Source organism: Equus caballus, chromosome 6, assembly GCF_041296265.1.
Source record: "Equus caballus isolate H_3958 breed thoroughbred chromosome 6, TB-T2T, whole genome shotgun sequence".
Classification (NCBI taxonomy): domain Eukaryota; kingdom Metazoa; phylum Chordata; class Mammalia; order Perissodactyla; family Equidae; genus Equus; species Equus caballus.
This window is the reverse complement of record NC_091689.1, coordinates 15,673,043-15,690,340: the sequence shown is the minus strand read 5'-3', so window position 1 is coordinate 15,690,340 and position 17,298 is coordinate 15,673,043. Positions and strand designations below refer to the sequence as shown.

The window sequence follows — 17,298 nt, the reverse complement described above, 5'->3', positions numbered from 1 at the left end:
ACCCACAAAGAGACAGAGGGACAGAGAACAAGGGAGGAGCCCAAAAGCACACTACACTTCTCTAATAACAAAATTTGGAAGATAAAAAGTGAATATATCAGCAGTATCTGACTATGCAGAGGAAAGAAAGCCAGTAATGAGAAGCCCAACTGGAAGCTGAGTCCCACCACACAGCCCCTGAAAGACTCACGAAAGGAATCAGATGCAGGCTCGGTGATTTAGGTAGGGTGGAATATAGTTAAGACTCCCAGTTCCCCTACCGCCACAGGACTATCCCTACCAGGCCCCAGGCAGAAGTCTGAAGGAAAATTTAATCTGGAGAGATTATATCAAATAGACTCTGGACTCAAGCACAGCTCAGGATTGCTATTAGGTACCATGCTAAAAACTGGGGTCTCAGCTGAGACTCTATATACTGAGTGATAAATTCTAGGCCCTCAGTCCCCTCCCTCAACTTGGTTCCTAGAAGAGTGACAGCAAGGCTTTTTTATTCCCCAAGATTGGAGAAAATATCTCGAAACTAAAAACAGCATGAGTTTCCAAATCAATGAATCAAAAAAAAAAATGCCTAAAACATTAAACAAAAGACCTATAATTAAAAACTTCAATATAAGGTTCAGAATAAGACAGATAAAAAGATTTATATATACTCCCAAAAAAGGAGGGAAAAAATGGGGTAAAAAGAATCAGTAATAAGAACAGCATCAGACTTCTCTACAGCAATACTGAAGGTTTGAAGACAACTAAGCAATGCCTTAAAAATTTCAAAGGTAAAGTATTTTCATCTTTGTGAATACAGATAAACTATTAATTTAAAAATGAGGGCAGAATAAGATATTTTCAGCCATGCAGTTCTCAAAACTGATCATAACCTTTAATTAGGAGGCTAATGGAGATGTGGGGGTCCTGGAAAGAAAGGGTTGAGCACAGCTTAGGCATGAAGGGAATTTCCAGAATGAAGGTAGGAGTAAAGTCCCAAGATGACAGCTGCATAGCAGGCCTAGAGAGCGGCATTTCCAGACCAGAGGTGACAGAAGTACCCACAAAAGACTTATCAAAATAAAAAGTACCTGATGTGTCTGATCATATTGCAGAGGTAATTTATATGGGGATACAGTAATGATACTTACATGGAAAACAAAGCAAATGAAGAAAACTAGATAATTATAAACTTCAGGGGGGAAAAGGTGGTACAAGAAAGAAAATACAGTAGTAATATACCACGTGACTCAGCTGGGAATATGGACATAGACAAAATAAGGCAAATATTGAATAGTGATTTAACCAAAACTTGAGATATCATTATATTGAAGGACCAGAAGCAGAGTGCAAGTGGAGAGGACGAGAGGAGTGTTAAGAGCACCAAACCCTTATCTTCCTCCTTGTATAGTAAACAACTGACAAAAGCCAACATTGAAAAATCCAAAATATAGCTATAAGTATGTTAGTTAGAAATATTAAGGTAAATATAGGATAAGGGAACAGACAAGAGTCCAAAGTCACTGTCTATGGTAATCAAAAATGGAGAAAGGGAATAGATGACTGTCGTCCAATACAAGCCTTTGCTTTTTTAAATTACATCATGTATTCTTCTGAGAAAAATTAAAATTGCATTAAAAATTAAACAAAAAAAACAGAAAATAAATGGTTCTTGCTCTTCAAAATTAAACTTAACTAACACATACTTACAGGTTGTTTTCTTTAACTGATTAAAAAAGCATTCCTAAAAAACTTAAAGAATTTTTTAAATTTCAAAAATATCAAGTTTCTTTACCAGACACTAGCAATCTTTTTATAGAAGTACCTACTGAACACAACTGTTCCAAGTTCGAGCTGCCAAGACTCACTGAGTAAGAGAGAAAAGTTTGAAGAGAGAAATGAGGAAGAGTTTTCACATCTTCCCATGTTATTAGTTCTACTGATTTTCATACTTCCTCCCCCAAAGAGCTTGCAAAATTTAAGAAAAAATGGGAGAACAAGAATTTTTCAAATCTGACAATCACAAGGAAAATTCCTCTTCCTTTTCTAAACATTTACGTTTCTCTGTAACTTCCATACACTGGTCTCGTGTCTCCCCCTAGAGAATAAATCTATTACCTCTTCCACATGACAGGGCTTAAATTAGGCAACGATAGCGATCGTATGTATAGCTCCCCCACTCCCTAGTCCTCTCTTCTTTAAGCTGAAGACATTTCTGGTTTCTGGAAATGTTCCAATCATACAGTTTCAAATCTCCTTATCATCCTGATCAAATTCTTAGAGCATGCTCCAGTTTGTTAATGTCTCTCCTAAATTAAACAACCAGAAGAAAAGCAGGGTGTAATTATGGCTCTCCTCTCTCTAAAGAACAGTTATGGTACCAATCGGAGACTACGTCCTACTCAGGAGTCTTTAAAAAATATGTTCTAACTTAAAAAAAAAAACCAAAACTGCCATTTCCCATGCTTCAAACAATTCAAACAAGATTCCCATCCCTACCGTAAAGTAAGTTAATGAATTTCCTTCTAATCATGTCCAATCAGGTGTCCTTAAGGCAACAGCTGCCACGTGTGAGGTTGCAAAGAATGTCAACAAGGAACCTACCACTAATGTAATGAAACTACATGTAATCAAAGTATCCAAAGTTTTGAATGATTTACTTTTTTTATATACATTAGAAGAATTCAAGGTGTATATTCCCAGACAATCACCACTTTGACTAGGTGAATTGGGAAATGCATTATTGAGTTGGGGGAGAAAACAGGAAGGGCAATGGCACCTAGTCCTGAATATGTCCACAGGAGTTTCTCAGGAATGTGAGCATTAGACTGAAAATATCAGTGATACTGGAATATATATAAAGGTTTCTAAAGAGGCAAAGCTTTCTACAGTGAGGTACAGAGGTCACCAAGTTCCTTACAAGAATGTTTTAATTCTTTTTACTTATAATCCAACGCACTGGGGCCAGTCCGGTGGTGCAGCAGTTAAGTTCACGTGCTGCCCTGTGGCAGCACGGGGTTCGCCAGTTCAGATCCCAGGCACAGACCTACGCACCACTTATCAAGCCACACTGTGGCAGGCGTCCCACAGATAAAATAGAGGTAAACGGGCACAGATGTTAGCTCAGGGCTAACCTTCCTCAAATAAATAAATAAATCCAGCTCACTGATAATATTTGAAGTTTTAATATAAATTTAATCTAGACAAATCGTACAACCACTACTTTAGAACTGACTAAACATCAAAGTGTTTACAATCACATTGTGCCAAAAATCACAGACTAATGAGACGATCAGAGACAAACTTGATATGAAAATGATGCCTTTGCACCAAGTTACATGCAAATGATGTCACCACATCCTGTATGCTGGAGTTTTCCTAGGACAGAAAGTGCTTACAGCACTAGAGAAGAGCCCCTCTTAATCAATTTGCAGGATGAATCCATGTTTCTCCTTCGCGCTGACAAACCCAGAGCAAATGCCTATTGCACAATGAACATTCATGGCTAGAAGACCACTCTCTCCTGCTCTTTCCAACTGAGTTTTATGCTTATCGAGAGTGGTATCATTCTTGGTGATATAGTTTGTAATATTCAGTAAATATATAGTTTAACTGAATATTATGTGACACACTGACAGAAGTGAGAATAGTTTCCATGAAAACTAAGTGAAGTAGTTTAGAGATTTAACTAAATCGAGTCACTATGAAAAGCTGAATTTAACTGTGAACAAAAATTCTAAGACTGAAAAAAAGATCTAGAACAATTCAGCACTGAAAACTACTTTAAAAAGTAACAAAATTCCAAAAATCATGAACACCACAATGTGAGTCTGGGTTATATCGAGGGGACAAAGAATTTAATCAGTGGAACTACAGCCGAAGTCCTAGGTGTTACCTAAAAGTTCTGGCAAATTAAGAATTATATGTTAAAATAAAAAACCTAAGTTATATATATATATACACACATATATATAAATATTTTTTTATGATTGCTTGCTTTAATTGACTTTTTTGATAAACCTAACCACTATCAATCCTATCAACCCTGAACGTGTAGAACGAGGGGTTTTAATTAAAATCCCAATACAGAAAATAGCAACAGAATTACTCATGGCAGTACAGATATGCCAAATTCAAAAGAACAGGTATTTCGCATTCTTTTTCCACATTCCCACTGCACTCACAATACACAACAGCAGTTTCTGAATAAAATTAAAAGTTAAGAACACACACTTGAAGCTAAGAAGCTCTTTTAAAAATAAAGCATGACACAGCTATAAAACAAAAATGTATGATACATTCATAAACTATCTGTCCTGCCTTTTAAAAGCCAATGAAGTAAAATCTACCATTTAAATCCCCAAAATACAGAATTCACAACAATTTATAATAATCCACTGGAACTCCTTATCCATTCACTTGTGGTGGAAGTGGCATGAGTCTGGATCCCAATATCAAGCAGAGCATCACAGCAAAGCATTAAGAGTGTATGCTAATCTTACCATTTAAAGTTGGGCAGGGGTTACAGTACTTTCCTCCTGATTGTTACTAGAACAAGGCCTGACACACAGCTAGCACTCAATAAATGCTACTAATCGTTACTATTATATTTTTCATTCCAATAAACACTTTGTTGCATCCGCAGTACATGTACTAGTGCCTGGCACTTAATATCTGCTTTAAAAAAAATTCTGTCCTTCACCATTGGAAAAGTATCAAATAGTTTTCCCACTTACACTGAATTGAAATTGTACTACATTGTCAAAATATCTCCCTGAATGTAGGCACATTAGCGTACTAAAAGAACTGGACAAGGAATTAAGGATATTTACTGGCCACTGTGACCTCATGAGGTCCTGAATGTTATAAACAGAGCTCCTAAAGGGTATTAATTACAATCCACTCTAATGTTAATAACTGCAAAATAACAAACTAAATGCCTCTTTTCACTTGTCCAGCTTTAAACTTAAAAAGTGAAAATTCTTGCAATAAAGATTCACCATGAAAAAAGGAGGATAGGGGATTCCAAGATGGCGCCGTGAGTAGTCCTCTTTGTCTCTCGCCCTTCGAGTCTACAATTATTTGGACACTTATCGCTTGACAAAGGATATCCAGACAGCATCTCAGGACGTCTGAGACACCCACGCGACTATACATCGGAAGGCGGACGGACTTTCCTCCGGGAGGATGTGGAAATAGGTGAAAACTCTCCGACCCCGACGGGCAGCCTAGTACCCGCAAGCGGCTTTCTTCCAACGGACGCCCCCAGAGGATCCACACACATCTAGGGCAGGAGCGAGAACACAACAGAGGAGCGACGGTGGAAACAGGTGACCAGAACCCTACTTAAACCCCCTGCAATTACTCCTAAACGCAGAGGGAAACTTTGGAGTTGCACACCTGAGCCCGCGGGGAGAGTCTCTCCCCGCCATTGGCGGGGAGACCCAGCCTGGTGCTCGGGGCGCCCGGAGGGTCCCAGAGAGACGCCCGCCCCGGGGGACTAGGGATTGCCGGAGATCTCGGAGAGGACCGGGGCGGGGGAACTTTCAAAGGCGCATCCGGCGACCCGGTGGGGAAGCGCCGGAGCTCCGCCAGGCAGCAGACAAAACTCTCTGTCTGCCAGTAGCAGAGGGGCCACGCTGAGCACTCAGGGCTCCCGGCAGAGGCCCGGAGAGAAGCCCAGAGGGCGGGGCGACCCCCAGCTGCCGTTGCCCGCCCCGGGGGACTAGGGATTGCCGGAGATCTCGGAGAGGACCGGGGCGGGGGGAACTTTCAAAGGCGCATCCGGCGACCCGGTGGGGAAGCGCCGGAGCTCCGCCAGGCAGCAGACAAAACTCTCTGTCTGCCAGTAGCAGAGGGGCCACGCTGAGCACTCAGGGCTTCCGGCAGAGGCCCGGAGAGAAGCCCAGAGGGCGGGGCGACCCCCAGCTGCCGTTGCCCGCCCCGGGGGACTAGGGATTGCCGGAGATCTCGGAGAGGACCGGGGCGGGGGAACTTTCAAAGGCGCATCCGGCGACCCGGTGGGGAAGCGCCGGAGCTCCGCCAGGCAGCAGACAAAACTCTCTGTCTGCCGGTAGCAGAGGGGCCACGCTGAGCACTCAGGGCTCCCGGCAGAGGCCCGGAGAGAAGCCCAGAGGGCGGGGCGACCCCCAGCTGCCGTTGCCCGCCCCGCGGGACTAGGGATTGCCGGAGATCTCGGAGAAGACCGGGGCGGGGGAACTTTCAAAGGCGGGTCCGGCGACCCGGAGGGGAAGCGCCGGAGCTCCGCCAGGCAGCAGACAAAACTCTCTGTCTGCCATTAGCAGAGGGGCCACGCCCAGCATTCAGGGCTCCCGGCAGAGGCTCGGACAGAAGCCCAGTGGGCGGGGCGTCCCCCAGCTGCTGTTGCCCGCCCCGTGGGACTAGGGATTGCCGGAGATCTCGGAGAGGACCGGGGCGGGGGAACTTTCAAAGGCGGGTCCGGCGACCCGGAGGGGAAGCGCCGGAGCTCCGCCAGGCAGCAGACAAAACTCTCTGTCTGCCGGTAGCAGAGGGGCCACGCTGAGCATTCAGAGCTCCCGGCAGAGGCCCGGAGAGAAGCCCAGAGGACGGGGCGACCCCCAGCTGCCGTTGCCCACCGGGTGAGGCTAGGGATTGCCGGAGATCTCGGAGAGGACTGGGGCTGGAGAGAGTTCCAGAGACCCAGCTTAGTAGCCTAGGGGGAAACCCTACAGGCTCACAGAAGCCTTAGGGAAAGCCTCTGCACAGCACCAGTAGAAGGCACCCAGCCGCCAGCCACAAGGCTGGAAGACCCCAGGGCAAAAGCAGCATAGCTAGGTGTACTAACCACAGACTGTAGAAGATGCCAATAGCTCTCCTGCGACCCATAGAGGACAAGTGAGATTTGGTGGGTGCCGACAGCAACGGAGCGACAAATATAAGTGATCCCACCCCTGGCCGCTGGAAAAGCCCATAACACCGTTGCAGACCCCAAGGAGAGAGCGCATCTAGGTGGGCAACAACAGTAGGCCCCTGCAGCCTGAAGCCCCCCGTGACGGCCCCCACGGCAGAGGAGGGAATCCAAAGGGCCACTGTGGCTACGAAGAGGGGCCCAGGCCCAGTTAGCAACTACGGACAGGGTTCCTGGTTGGTGAAGTATAAACAGCTGCTCCCCCCACCGCAGCAGCTGAAACAAGTGAAAGGAGCAACTAAACTCTATCTCCATGCGGAGGCACAAATCAACATCATCAAGCAATATGAAAAAATACATTAAATCTCCAGAACAGAAAGAAAGTAACAAATACACAGAAAACAATCCCAAAGAAAATGAGATATATAACCTAAATGATGATGACTTCAAAACAGCCATCATTAAAATACTCACTGAGTTAAGAGAGAATTCTGACCGACAACTCAACGAGTTCAGGAGCTATGTCACAAAAGAGTTTGATACGATAAAGAAGAACCAAACAGAAATATTGGAAATGAAGAACACAATAGAGGAGATTAAGAAAAATCTAGATGCTCTGAACAGTAGGGCCGATAATATGGAGGAAAGAATTAGCAATTTGGAAGATGGCAATATAGAATTGTTGCAGGCAGAGGAGGAGAGAGAAGCAAGACTTAAAAGAAATGAAGAAACTCTCCGAGAATTATCAGACACAATTAGGAGATGCAACGTAAGGATTATAGGTATACCAGAGGGAGAAGAGAAGGAGAAAGGGGCAGAAAACCTATTCAAAGAAATAATGGCTGAGAACTTCCCAAATCTGGTGAGGGAGATGGATCTTCAGGTGACAGAAGCCAATAGATCTCCAAACTTTATCAATGCAAGAAGACCAACTCCACGGCATATAGTAGTGAAGCTAGCAAAAGTCAACGACAAGGAGAAAATATTAAGGACAGCCAGGCAAAAGAAACTAACCTACAAAGGAACCCCCATCAGGCTATCAGCAGATTTCTCAGCAGAAACTTTACAGGCTAGAAGAGAGTGGAATGATATATTCAAAAATCTGAAGGACAAAAACCTACAGCCGAGAATTCTCTACCCAGCGAAAATATCCTTCAAATACGATGGAGAAATAAAAACTTTCCCAGATAAACAAAAATTAAGGGAGTTCATTGCCACAAAACCTCCTCTTCAGGAAATCCTCAGGAAAACCCTCATTCCTGAAAAATCCAAAAAAGGAAAGGGGCTACAAAACCAAGAGCAGAGGAGATAAGTAGAAGGACAACAACAGAGAGTAGCAGCTCTACATCAGAACAGATTAAACCATGGGACGAGAAACAAAGGAAACTGAAGAAAACCGGAAAACAAGACACAAAATGGTAGTGGTAGGTCCCCACGTCTCAATAATCACTCTAAATGTAAATGGATTGAACTCCCCAATCAAAAGACACAGAGTGGCAGGATGGATCAAAGAACAAGATCCAACAATATGCTGCCTCCAGGAAACACACCTCAGCCCCAAAGACAAACACAGACTCAGAGTGAAGGGATGGAGAACAATACTCCAAGCTAATAATGAACAAAAGAAAGCAGGTGTCGCTATACTAATATCAGACAAGGTAGATTTCAAAGCAAAACAGATAAAGAAAGACAAAGAGGGACAGTATATAATGATAAAAGGGACTCTCCACCAAGAAGACATAACACTTATAAATATATACGCACCCAACACAGGAGCACCAAAATTTGTAAAGCAACTCTTAATAGAACTAAAAGAAGACATCAACAACAATACAATAATAGTAGGGGACCTCAACACACCATTAACACCAATGGACAGAACATCCAGACAGAAAATCAACAAGGAAATAATAGAATTAAATGAAAAATTAGACCAGATGGACTTAATAGATATATATAGAACACTTCATCCAAAAACAGCAGGTTACACATTCTTCTCAAGTGCACATGGAACATTCTCAAGGATTGACCATATTTTGGGAACCAAAGCAAACATCAATAAATACAAGAGAGTTGAAATAATATCAAGCATCTTTTCTGATCATAACGCTATTAAACTAGAAATCAACTACAAGAAAAAAGCAGAGAAAGGTGCAAAAATGTGGAGACTAAACAACACGCTTCTCAACAAACAATGGATCATTGAAGAAATTAAAGAAGAAATCAAATATTATCTGGAGACAAATGAAAATGAGAACACGACATACCAAATCATTTGGGATGCAGCAAAAGCAGTCCTAAGAGGGAAATTCATCGCAATACAGGCTCACCTCACTAAACAAGAAAAAGCTCACGTAAGCAACCTCAAACGACACCTAACAGAACTAGAAAAAGAAGAACAAACAAGGCCCAGAGTCAGTAGAAGGAGGGAAATAATAAAAATAAGAGCAGAAATAAACGATATTGAAACAAAAAAGACAATAGAAAGGATCAATGAAACAAAGAGTTGGTTCTTCGAAAGAATTAACAAAATTGACAAACCCCTAGCCAGACTCACCAAGAAAAGAAGAGAGAAATCGCAAATTAATAAAATCAGGAATGACAGAGGAGAAATCACAACAGATACCAATGAAATACAAGAGATCATAAGAGAATACTATGAAAAACTATATGCCAACAAATTGAACAACCTGGAAGAAATGGACAAATTCCTAGACTCCTACAATCTCCCCAAACTGAATCAGGAAGAAATGGAGAATCTGAATAGACCAATCACAAGTAAGGAAATAGAAACGGTAATCAAAAACCTCCCCAAAAATAAGAGTCCAGGACCAGACGGCTTCTCTGGAGAATTCTACCAAACATTCAAAGAAGACTTAATACCTATTCTCCTCAAACTGTTCCAGAAAATTGAGAAAGATGGAGAACTCCCTAACACATTCTATGAAGCCAACATCACTCTGATCCCCAAACCTGACAAGGACAACACAAAGAAGGAGAACTACAGGCCGATATCACTGATGAACATAGATGCAAAAATCCTCAACAAAATTTTGGCTAACCGATTACAGCAATACATCAAAAAGATTATACACCATGATCAAGTGGGATTTATACCAGGGACACAGGGATGGTTCAACATCCGCAAGTCAATCAACGTGATACACTACATCAACAAAATGAAAACCAAAAACCACATGATCATCTCAATAGATGCAGAGAAAGCATTCGACAAGATCCAACACCCATTTATGATAAAAACCCTCAGTAAAATGGGTATAGAAGGAAAGTACCTCAACATAATAAAGGCCATATATGATAGACCCACAGCCAACATCATACTCAATGGACAAAAGCTGAAAGCCATCCCTCTGAGGACAGGAACAAGACAAGGGTGCCCACTTTCACCACTCCTATTCAACATAGTTCTGGAGGTGCTGGCCAGAGCAATTCGGCAGGAAAAAGAAATAAAAGGAATCCAAATAGGTAACGAAGAAGTAAAACTCTCGTTGTTTGCAGACGACATGATCTTATACATAGAAAACCCCAAAGAATCCACAGAAAAACTATTAGAAATAATCAACAACTACAGCAAAGTAGCAGGGTATAAAATTAACGTGCATAAATCAGTAGCATTTCTATACACTAACAATAAACTAACAGAAAAAGAACTCAAGAACTCTATCCCATTCACAATCGCAACGAAAAGAATAAAATACCTTGGGATAAACTTAACCAAGGAAGTGAAGGATCTATACAATGAAAACTACAAGACTTTCTTGAAAGAAATAGGCGATGACATAAAGAGATGGAAAAACATTCCTTGCACATGGATTGGAAGAATAAACATAGTTAAAATGTCCATACTACCTAAAGCAATATACAGGTTCAATGCTATCCCAATCAGAATCCCAAGAACATTCTTCACAGAAATTGAACAAACAATCCTAAAATTCATATGGGGCAACAAAAGACCGCGAATTGCTAAAGCAATCCTGAGCAAGAAAAACAAAGCCGGCGGAATCACAATCCCCGATTTCAAAACATACTACAAAGCTACAGTGATCAAAACAGCATGGTACTGGTACAAAAACAGGTCCACAGATCAATGGAACAGAATTGAAAGCCCAGAGATAAAACCACACATCTATGGACAGCTAATCTTCGACAAAGGAGCAGAGGGCCTACAATGGAGAAAAGAAAGTCTCTTCAACAAATGGTGCTGGGAAAACTGGACAGCCACATGCAAAAGATTGAAAATTGACCATTCTTTTTCACCACACACCAAAATAAACTCAAAATGGATCAAAGACCTAAAGATTAGGCCTGAGACAATAAGTCTTTTGGAAGAGAATATAGGCAGTACACTCTTTGACATCAGTTTCAAAAGAATCTTTTCGGACACTGTAACTCCTCAGTTGAGGGAAACAATAGAAAGAATAAACAAATGGGACTTCATCAGACTAAAGAGCTTCTTCAAGGCAAGGGAAAACAGGATTGAAACAAAAAAACAGCTCACTAATTGGGAAAAAATATTTACAAGCCACTTATCCGACAAAGGGTTAATCTCCATAATATACAAAGAACTCACACTGCTTAACAACAAAAAAACAAACAACCCGATCAAAAAATGGGCAGAGGACATGAACAGACATTTCTCAAAAGAAGATATGAATATGGCCAATAGACACATGAAAAGATGTTCATCATCGCTAATCATCAGGGAAATGCAAATCAAAACTACACTAAGATATCACCTTACCCCCGTTAGATTGGCAAAAACACCCAAAACCAAGAGCGACAAATGTTGGAGAGGTTGTGGAGAAAGAGGAACCCTCATACACTGTTGGTGGGAATGCAAACTGGTACAGCCACTATGGAAAACAGTATGGAGATTTCTCAAAAAGTTAAAAATAGAAATACCCTATGACCCAGCCATCCCATTACTGGGTATCTATCCTAAGAACCTGATATCAGATATCTCAAGAGTCCGTTGCACCCCTATGTTCATCGCAGCATTATTTACAATAGCCAAGACGTGGAACCAGCCTACATGCCCAGAAACTGATGATTGGATAAAGAAGATGTGGTATATATACACAATGGAATACTACTCAGCCATAAAAAAAGACGAAATTGGCCCATTCACAACAATGTGGATGGACCTCGAGGGCATTATGTTAAGCGAAATAAGTCAGTCAGAGAAAGACGAACTCTATATGACTCCACTCATAGGTGGAAATTAGCATATTGATAAGGAGATCTGATCGGTGGTTACCAGGGAAAAGGGGGGGTGGGGGGAGGGTACGGAGGGGGAAGTGGTGTACCCACAACATGACTAACAAAAATGTACAACTGAAATCTCACAAGGTTGTAATCTATCATAACATTAATAAAAAAAAAAAAAAAAAAAAAAAAAAAAAAAAAAAAAAAAAAAAAAGATTCACCATAAGAGTTGCACTAGAATGTAAGTCACTGTCCAGCTACATTTATCCACCCGTGAAATTTTAAGTTTAAATGCAACTGTCCACATAACATAGAGGTATTAAAGAGGAACACAATGTTTCTCAAATATTATTTTTTATTTTATCTAAACCCCCTCTGAAAAATTCATGAATCATTGTTTAAGGATAAAACAATTCTTAAACTATTTACTGATTGCATCAGTGTTAGTCTATACAAAACAAATAATTTGGTCTAAAACTAGTCTTGAACTAAAAGTTCTTTAACATGAAGGTAATGTTTTATTGTTGGCTATAAAGGAATGTCCATTCATAATTTTAAATACTTCTGTAGACAGAACCAGAAAGTAACAAATTAATCTCTTGGAACACTCCCTATCTGCCTCAATAACAAATAGTTTAACTGTACCTAAATCTAAAGTCTATTTTAAAGTTTCACAATCTGAATTCAGTTATATAATCTGAGTGAACATCATACAAACATACAGGACAGTCTCTGGGAAAAGAAGAAAGAAAAGATTAGCTGTGGGTCTAGTAATATTAACAATAAGATGCTTGTTCAATTTACTTGAACAGAGATCTTGCTAAATGAATGATAAAAGGTGTGTGACTCTCCTAAAATTTAGAATTCATGATGGGAGATACCATTCCTGTGTATCAGCATTTCTCAGCAAATCGAGGTTTCTGAATGGTAGCTAGCACGCCTTATTTCATATTTGTATATCCACTGCTTAGCCCCATCCTTGAATACAGTATGTCTTCAATAAATATTCAATTAACTGTACCATTTAATTGTACTATTGTACAACTGTAAGCTATATATTATCATCTTCTTTTCAGAAATAAAGAAACTTTGAGGATGAGAGGATGGATCCAGGCCAACCTGCACATAGTGGCCTGGCTTCATACCTTGCTCTAAGTCATAAAGTTAGTGGCAATGTGAAAATCTGACTCCAGGGGCCGGCCCAGTGGCTCAGCGGTTAAGTGCGCACGTTTCGCTTGGGCGGACCCGGGTTCACCGGTTCAGATCCCAGGTGCAGACACGGCACCGCCTGGCAAGCCATGCTGTGGTAGGCGTCCCACACATAAAGTAGAGGAAGATGGGCACAAATGTTAGCTCAGGGCCAGTCTTCCTCAGCTAAAAAAAGGAGGAGGACTGGCAGCAGATGTTAGCTCAGGGCTAATCTTCCTCAAAAAAAAATAAAACAAAAACAGATCTGACTCCAAAATTTATATTCTTCCCATTATACCATGTCATCTAAATAGCAAACATATAATTATTACTAAACTCAATAGTTACATTATTCTTCTTAAATTATTTTCCTACATTATTGCTTTTCAAAGAAAAAAATCCTCAGGAGTTACTGTCCCTTCAATATCTCTGCAGCAGACATTTGACCCAGCATCCATTCCTTCCTTCCCCCAAATCCAAGATTTCTGATTTGGGAACTCTATTTGAGGATCCTTGTTCCAATGAAGTCAGCACAGAACACGTGTCAAATCAGGGCACTGGTTCAAGGAAGCCATATGACCTAAGCTAACCCAAAGTGAACTGCAGAACTTCTGGAAGAGTTGGAATAACAATATAAAATTAAGGCAGTATGTAGCTCCAGGAGCTGGAGGCAGCCACCTTTGGAAGAGGGAAATCTAGGCAACATTATTAAGCCACTGAATAAAGTCTTACTTAAAACCAAATGATAAATTCCCGTCATATTTTTAAACCAATTTGACTCAGGTTTTAAGTTACACATCTAAAAAATCAAAACTGACAGATTTTTACAAGGGTGCTTCTCATTTCAATGTCTTTCACGTATTGTTCCCTACTCACGGAATGTCCTCTCCTCCCAGAGAGGAGCTCTTATGTTCAGGCATTGTGTGAGAGGTTAAACACACATTATCTCTAATATTGAAAACTAATCTACATCCAAAATCTACAAAGTAAACCTTATCCTCACCATTTCACAGATGAGAAAGCTCAAGCTTAAAGGGACTGAGTGACATTCTCAATACCACATAGCTAATAAGTGGAGCCAGAATTCAAAACCAGGTTTATCTAGCTCATAAGCACATGTTCTTTCAACTACAGGAACCCGCCTGCCACGTGGATCTTGTCTTTGCTCAGGCATCAAATCCTCTGTGAAGCTTTCCCCATCCACTTACATATTTCATGGATAGCTCATTCAGAGAAAACATTACAATGTACTGTAACCATGTTTACATACTTAGAAAGTAAGCTTCTTAAGGATAGTAGAATCCAAGAAACACCAGTGCCTCTAACAGTGTATAACAAAGCCAAGTGAGCAACAAATATTTGTGGAATCACCACTAAACAGACATATGAAGTCCTATCTATTACAGATTAAATCCCATTAAAATAAACAATTGTCACCATACTGAGACATCCTTTTATACAGGATGTTTCTGAAATGTGGAACCTAGGAAGAAATATTTCTCGATAAAATACATTTGCTGCAATAAACTAAATGTTGCCCTGCTATACTTACAAAGAACTGTCAGAAATCCAGAGCAGTAAATATATACATATTTTTTTTGTTTTTATAAAGATTGGCACCTGAGCTAACATCTGTTGCCAATCTTCTTTTTTTTCCCTCCTTTTTCTCCCCAAAACCCCCCAGTATCTAGTTTTGTAGTCTAGTTGTAGGTCCTTCTGGCTCTGCTACGTGGGACGCCGCCTCAGCATGGCTTAATGAGTGGTGCTACCTCTGTGCGAGAACTTAACCACTTGGCCACGGGGCCAGCCCCTATATATATTTTTTTTAAACCAAACACTTTAAATGTATCAGAGAACCTTATTTCATACATAATAAAAGTCAAATACACTTAAAACAAACGGGACTATTGGTTTCATTTTAAAACCAAAGTTGCGCAACATAAGCCATTTAACTTTATCTGTAAATGAAAATCATGACCCAGATTATCTCGTAGATACCACCTAGCTCTAGGATTCTGTCGTAATTCAATAATATCACTAACTGTCAGCTTCTTAGAGTGCTTCATACCATTTTAGCGCATACTTACCCCTGACATTTTTCTCACTTAATTACTTATGTATTACCACCTCCCCCACTAGAATGTAAGCACCAAGAGAACAAGGATTTTGCTGTATTTATCAGCACACTCCAAGGTTTCACTTAGAACCTAGCAGGCACCCAAAACATGTTTGCTGAAGAAATAACAGTCATGAAAGACTGAGAATGCTTCTTCACCCAATTAAAAAAAAAAGGAAATCGTACACTACCAGGCATGTCCTGCATTTTTCAAATACGAGTTTTCTCATATATTACATACTTTGTCTCCATATTAATCTTACAGAAGTTTTTTTGGGGGGGTACCAAATACTTTATTCGAGGGAATGGTACAAATGAAAGAACTTAAGTAGATGTTTTGGAACAACAAAGGCTTTGAGAATATTTAGTAACTACCACTTCGTCAATAATTTACTTTGAATTACTGCATAAAAGCAACTTATCATCAGTCCCAAAATCACCTGCAAACTTTCCAAAGGAAATTTCACAGCAACAAAAATCTTATCAAAACAAAGCGTAATGAAGCAAAGAAAAACAAATACAAACCATCCCACCAGTTCACGTTCTGAAACAATGCTGTCTTTCCATCTCTCCCCATGTCTGTATACAGCCAGGACACTCGGGTATTGATAGAGGAGTCTCACACATACCACCACCATATTTAGAATGACACAGCTTCTAGTTAGTACCTTATTTCCGTTAAAACTTTCCCCCAAACTCTTCGAGACTCTCTGGACCATAAAGCTAAAACCCCACAACCTCACCTCGGTTTCTCCACCTTCCTCTCTCGCAATTAATCCTCTCCAACTTTTTCCCTTGGGATTCACATCTCAGCCATCAAGACCTTTTAAGCCCGCTACTATTGCTAAGTGCCTGCTTTCTCCTAGTGACCTAGGGACTCTCGACCCGAGGAATAAAAGCCCAGGCCACGTCCCTGCTCTCTCCCACCCCAGCATCTCCCCCACCCCCTCCACGGCGCCCGGCAGGTGCCTCGCTGGGACCGCCGCGCCCCGGCCGCCGAGAGGCGGGGCGCACAAAGGACCCGCACGGCCCTCCCCAGCCTCCTCCCGTCCTTCCCCCACAGCCCCGGCGGGTCAGCGCCCCGGGGAGCGGAGGCCCTGGGGAGGCGGCGCCGGCTCCGCGGGGACCAGAGATGCGCGCCCGGGGCGCCCCCTGCCGACCCCAACCCCGCCCACGCCCCACCCACGAAGGCTGCCCGGAGCCTGGACCCTCGCCCTGCGAAACTGAAAGCGCATCCCCAGCCCGGCGGCCGAGCGCATCCCGCCCGCCGCTCGCCGCCGCCCCGCCCGCGAGCCCGCGCCCCAACGGCCGCCCCCGCCCCGACCCCCGCAGGGCCCGCGGCCCGGGGAAGGGCCCCCCGCCCGCCCGGCGGCCGGCACTCACAGGCTGCCGGAGCAGGAGGTACAGACGAAGGAGCCGACCGTCATGTTCACGTAGGTGGGGCCCCTCTGGTCGCAGTCGAAGCACTTGCGGTTGTGCGGGAGGCCGGTCATGTCCCGCAGCATCTTCAGGTGCTTCTCCTCCTGCTTCCGCTTCGCGCTGGCCGCCATGGCCGCGGCGCCGAGGGAGGAGGCCGGCAGGGCCGGGAGCCGGGCGGCGCTGCGCCGGGGGCCCGCGGTCCCACGGGCCGCCCTGGCCGCGGCCGCCGCCCTCCGTCAGCGCGCGCCGCCCGCGCCGACCTGGCCGCCGCGGCTCGACTCGACCGGGCTGGGCGCGGCGCGGACGCTGCGGAGCGCGAGCTGACGGCCACACCAACCGGCCCGGCCGGGACAACCGTCGCCGCCGCCGCCGCCACCTTCCCGACTTCTCCTGAGGGGGAGAGACGAGGAAGGGGGACGGCAAGAGGAGGCCCGCCCCGGGCGGCCTCGGGCCAAGTGCCGGCCCGCGCCCTCTGCTGGCC

General features: G+C 43.0%; 1 protein-coding gene across 19 annotated transcripts in view; it reads right to left on the bottom strand.

Annotated features, from left to right (window-relative positions):
• Positions 1-17,298, bottom strand: part of AGFG1 (ArfGAP with FG repeats 1) — an 82,799-nt gene extending 65,501 nt beyond the window's left edge. For 8 of the 19 annotated variants that reach the window (XM_023642474.2, XM_070269414.1, XM_023642475.2 and 5 more), the window contains exon 1: positions 16,782-17,209. In XM_023642474.2, coding sequence (XP_023498242.1) covers positions 16,782-16,948 — 167 coding nt within the window. In that variant the 5' untranslated portion in view covers positions 16,949-17,209. Of the gene's footprint in view, positions 1-15,923; positions 16,537-16,781 lie in introns of those variants that run through there. The other 11 variants (XM_023642478.2, XM_070269422.1, XM_070269425.1 and 8 more) reach the window with 8 other exon arrangements.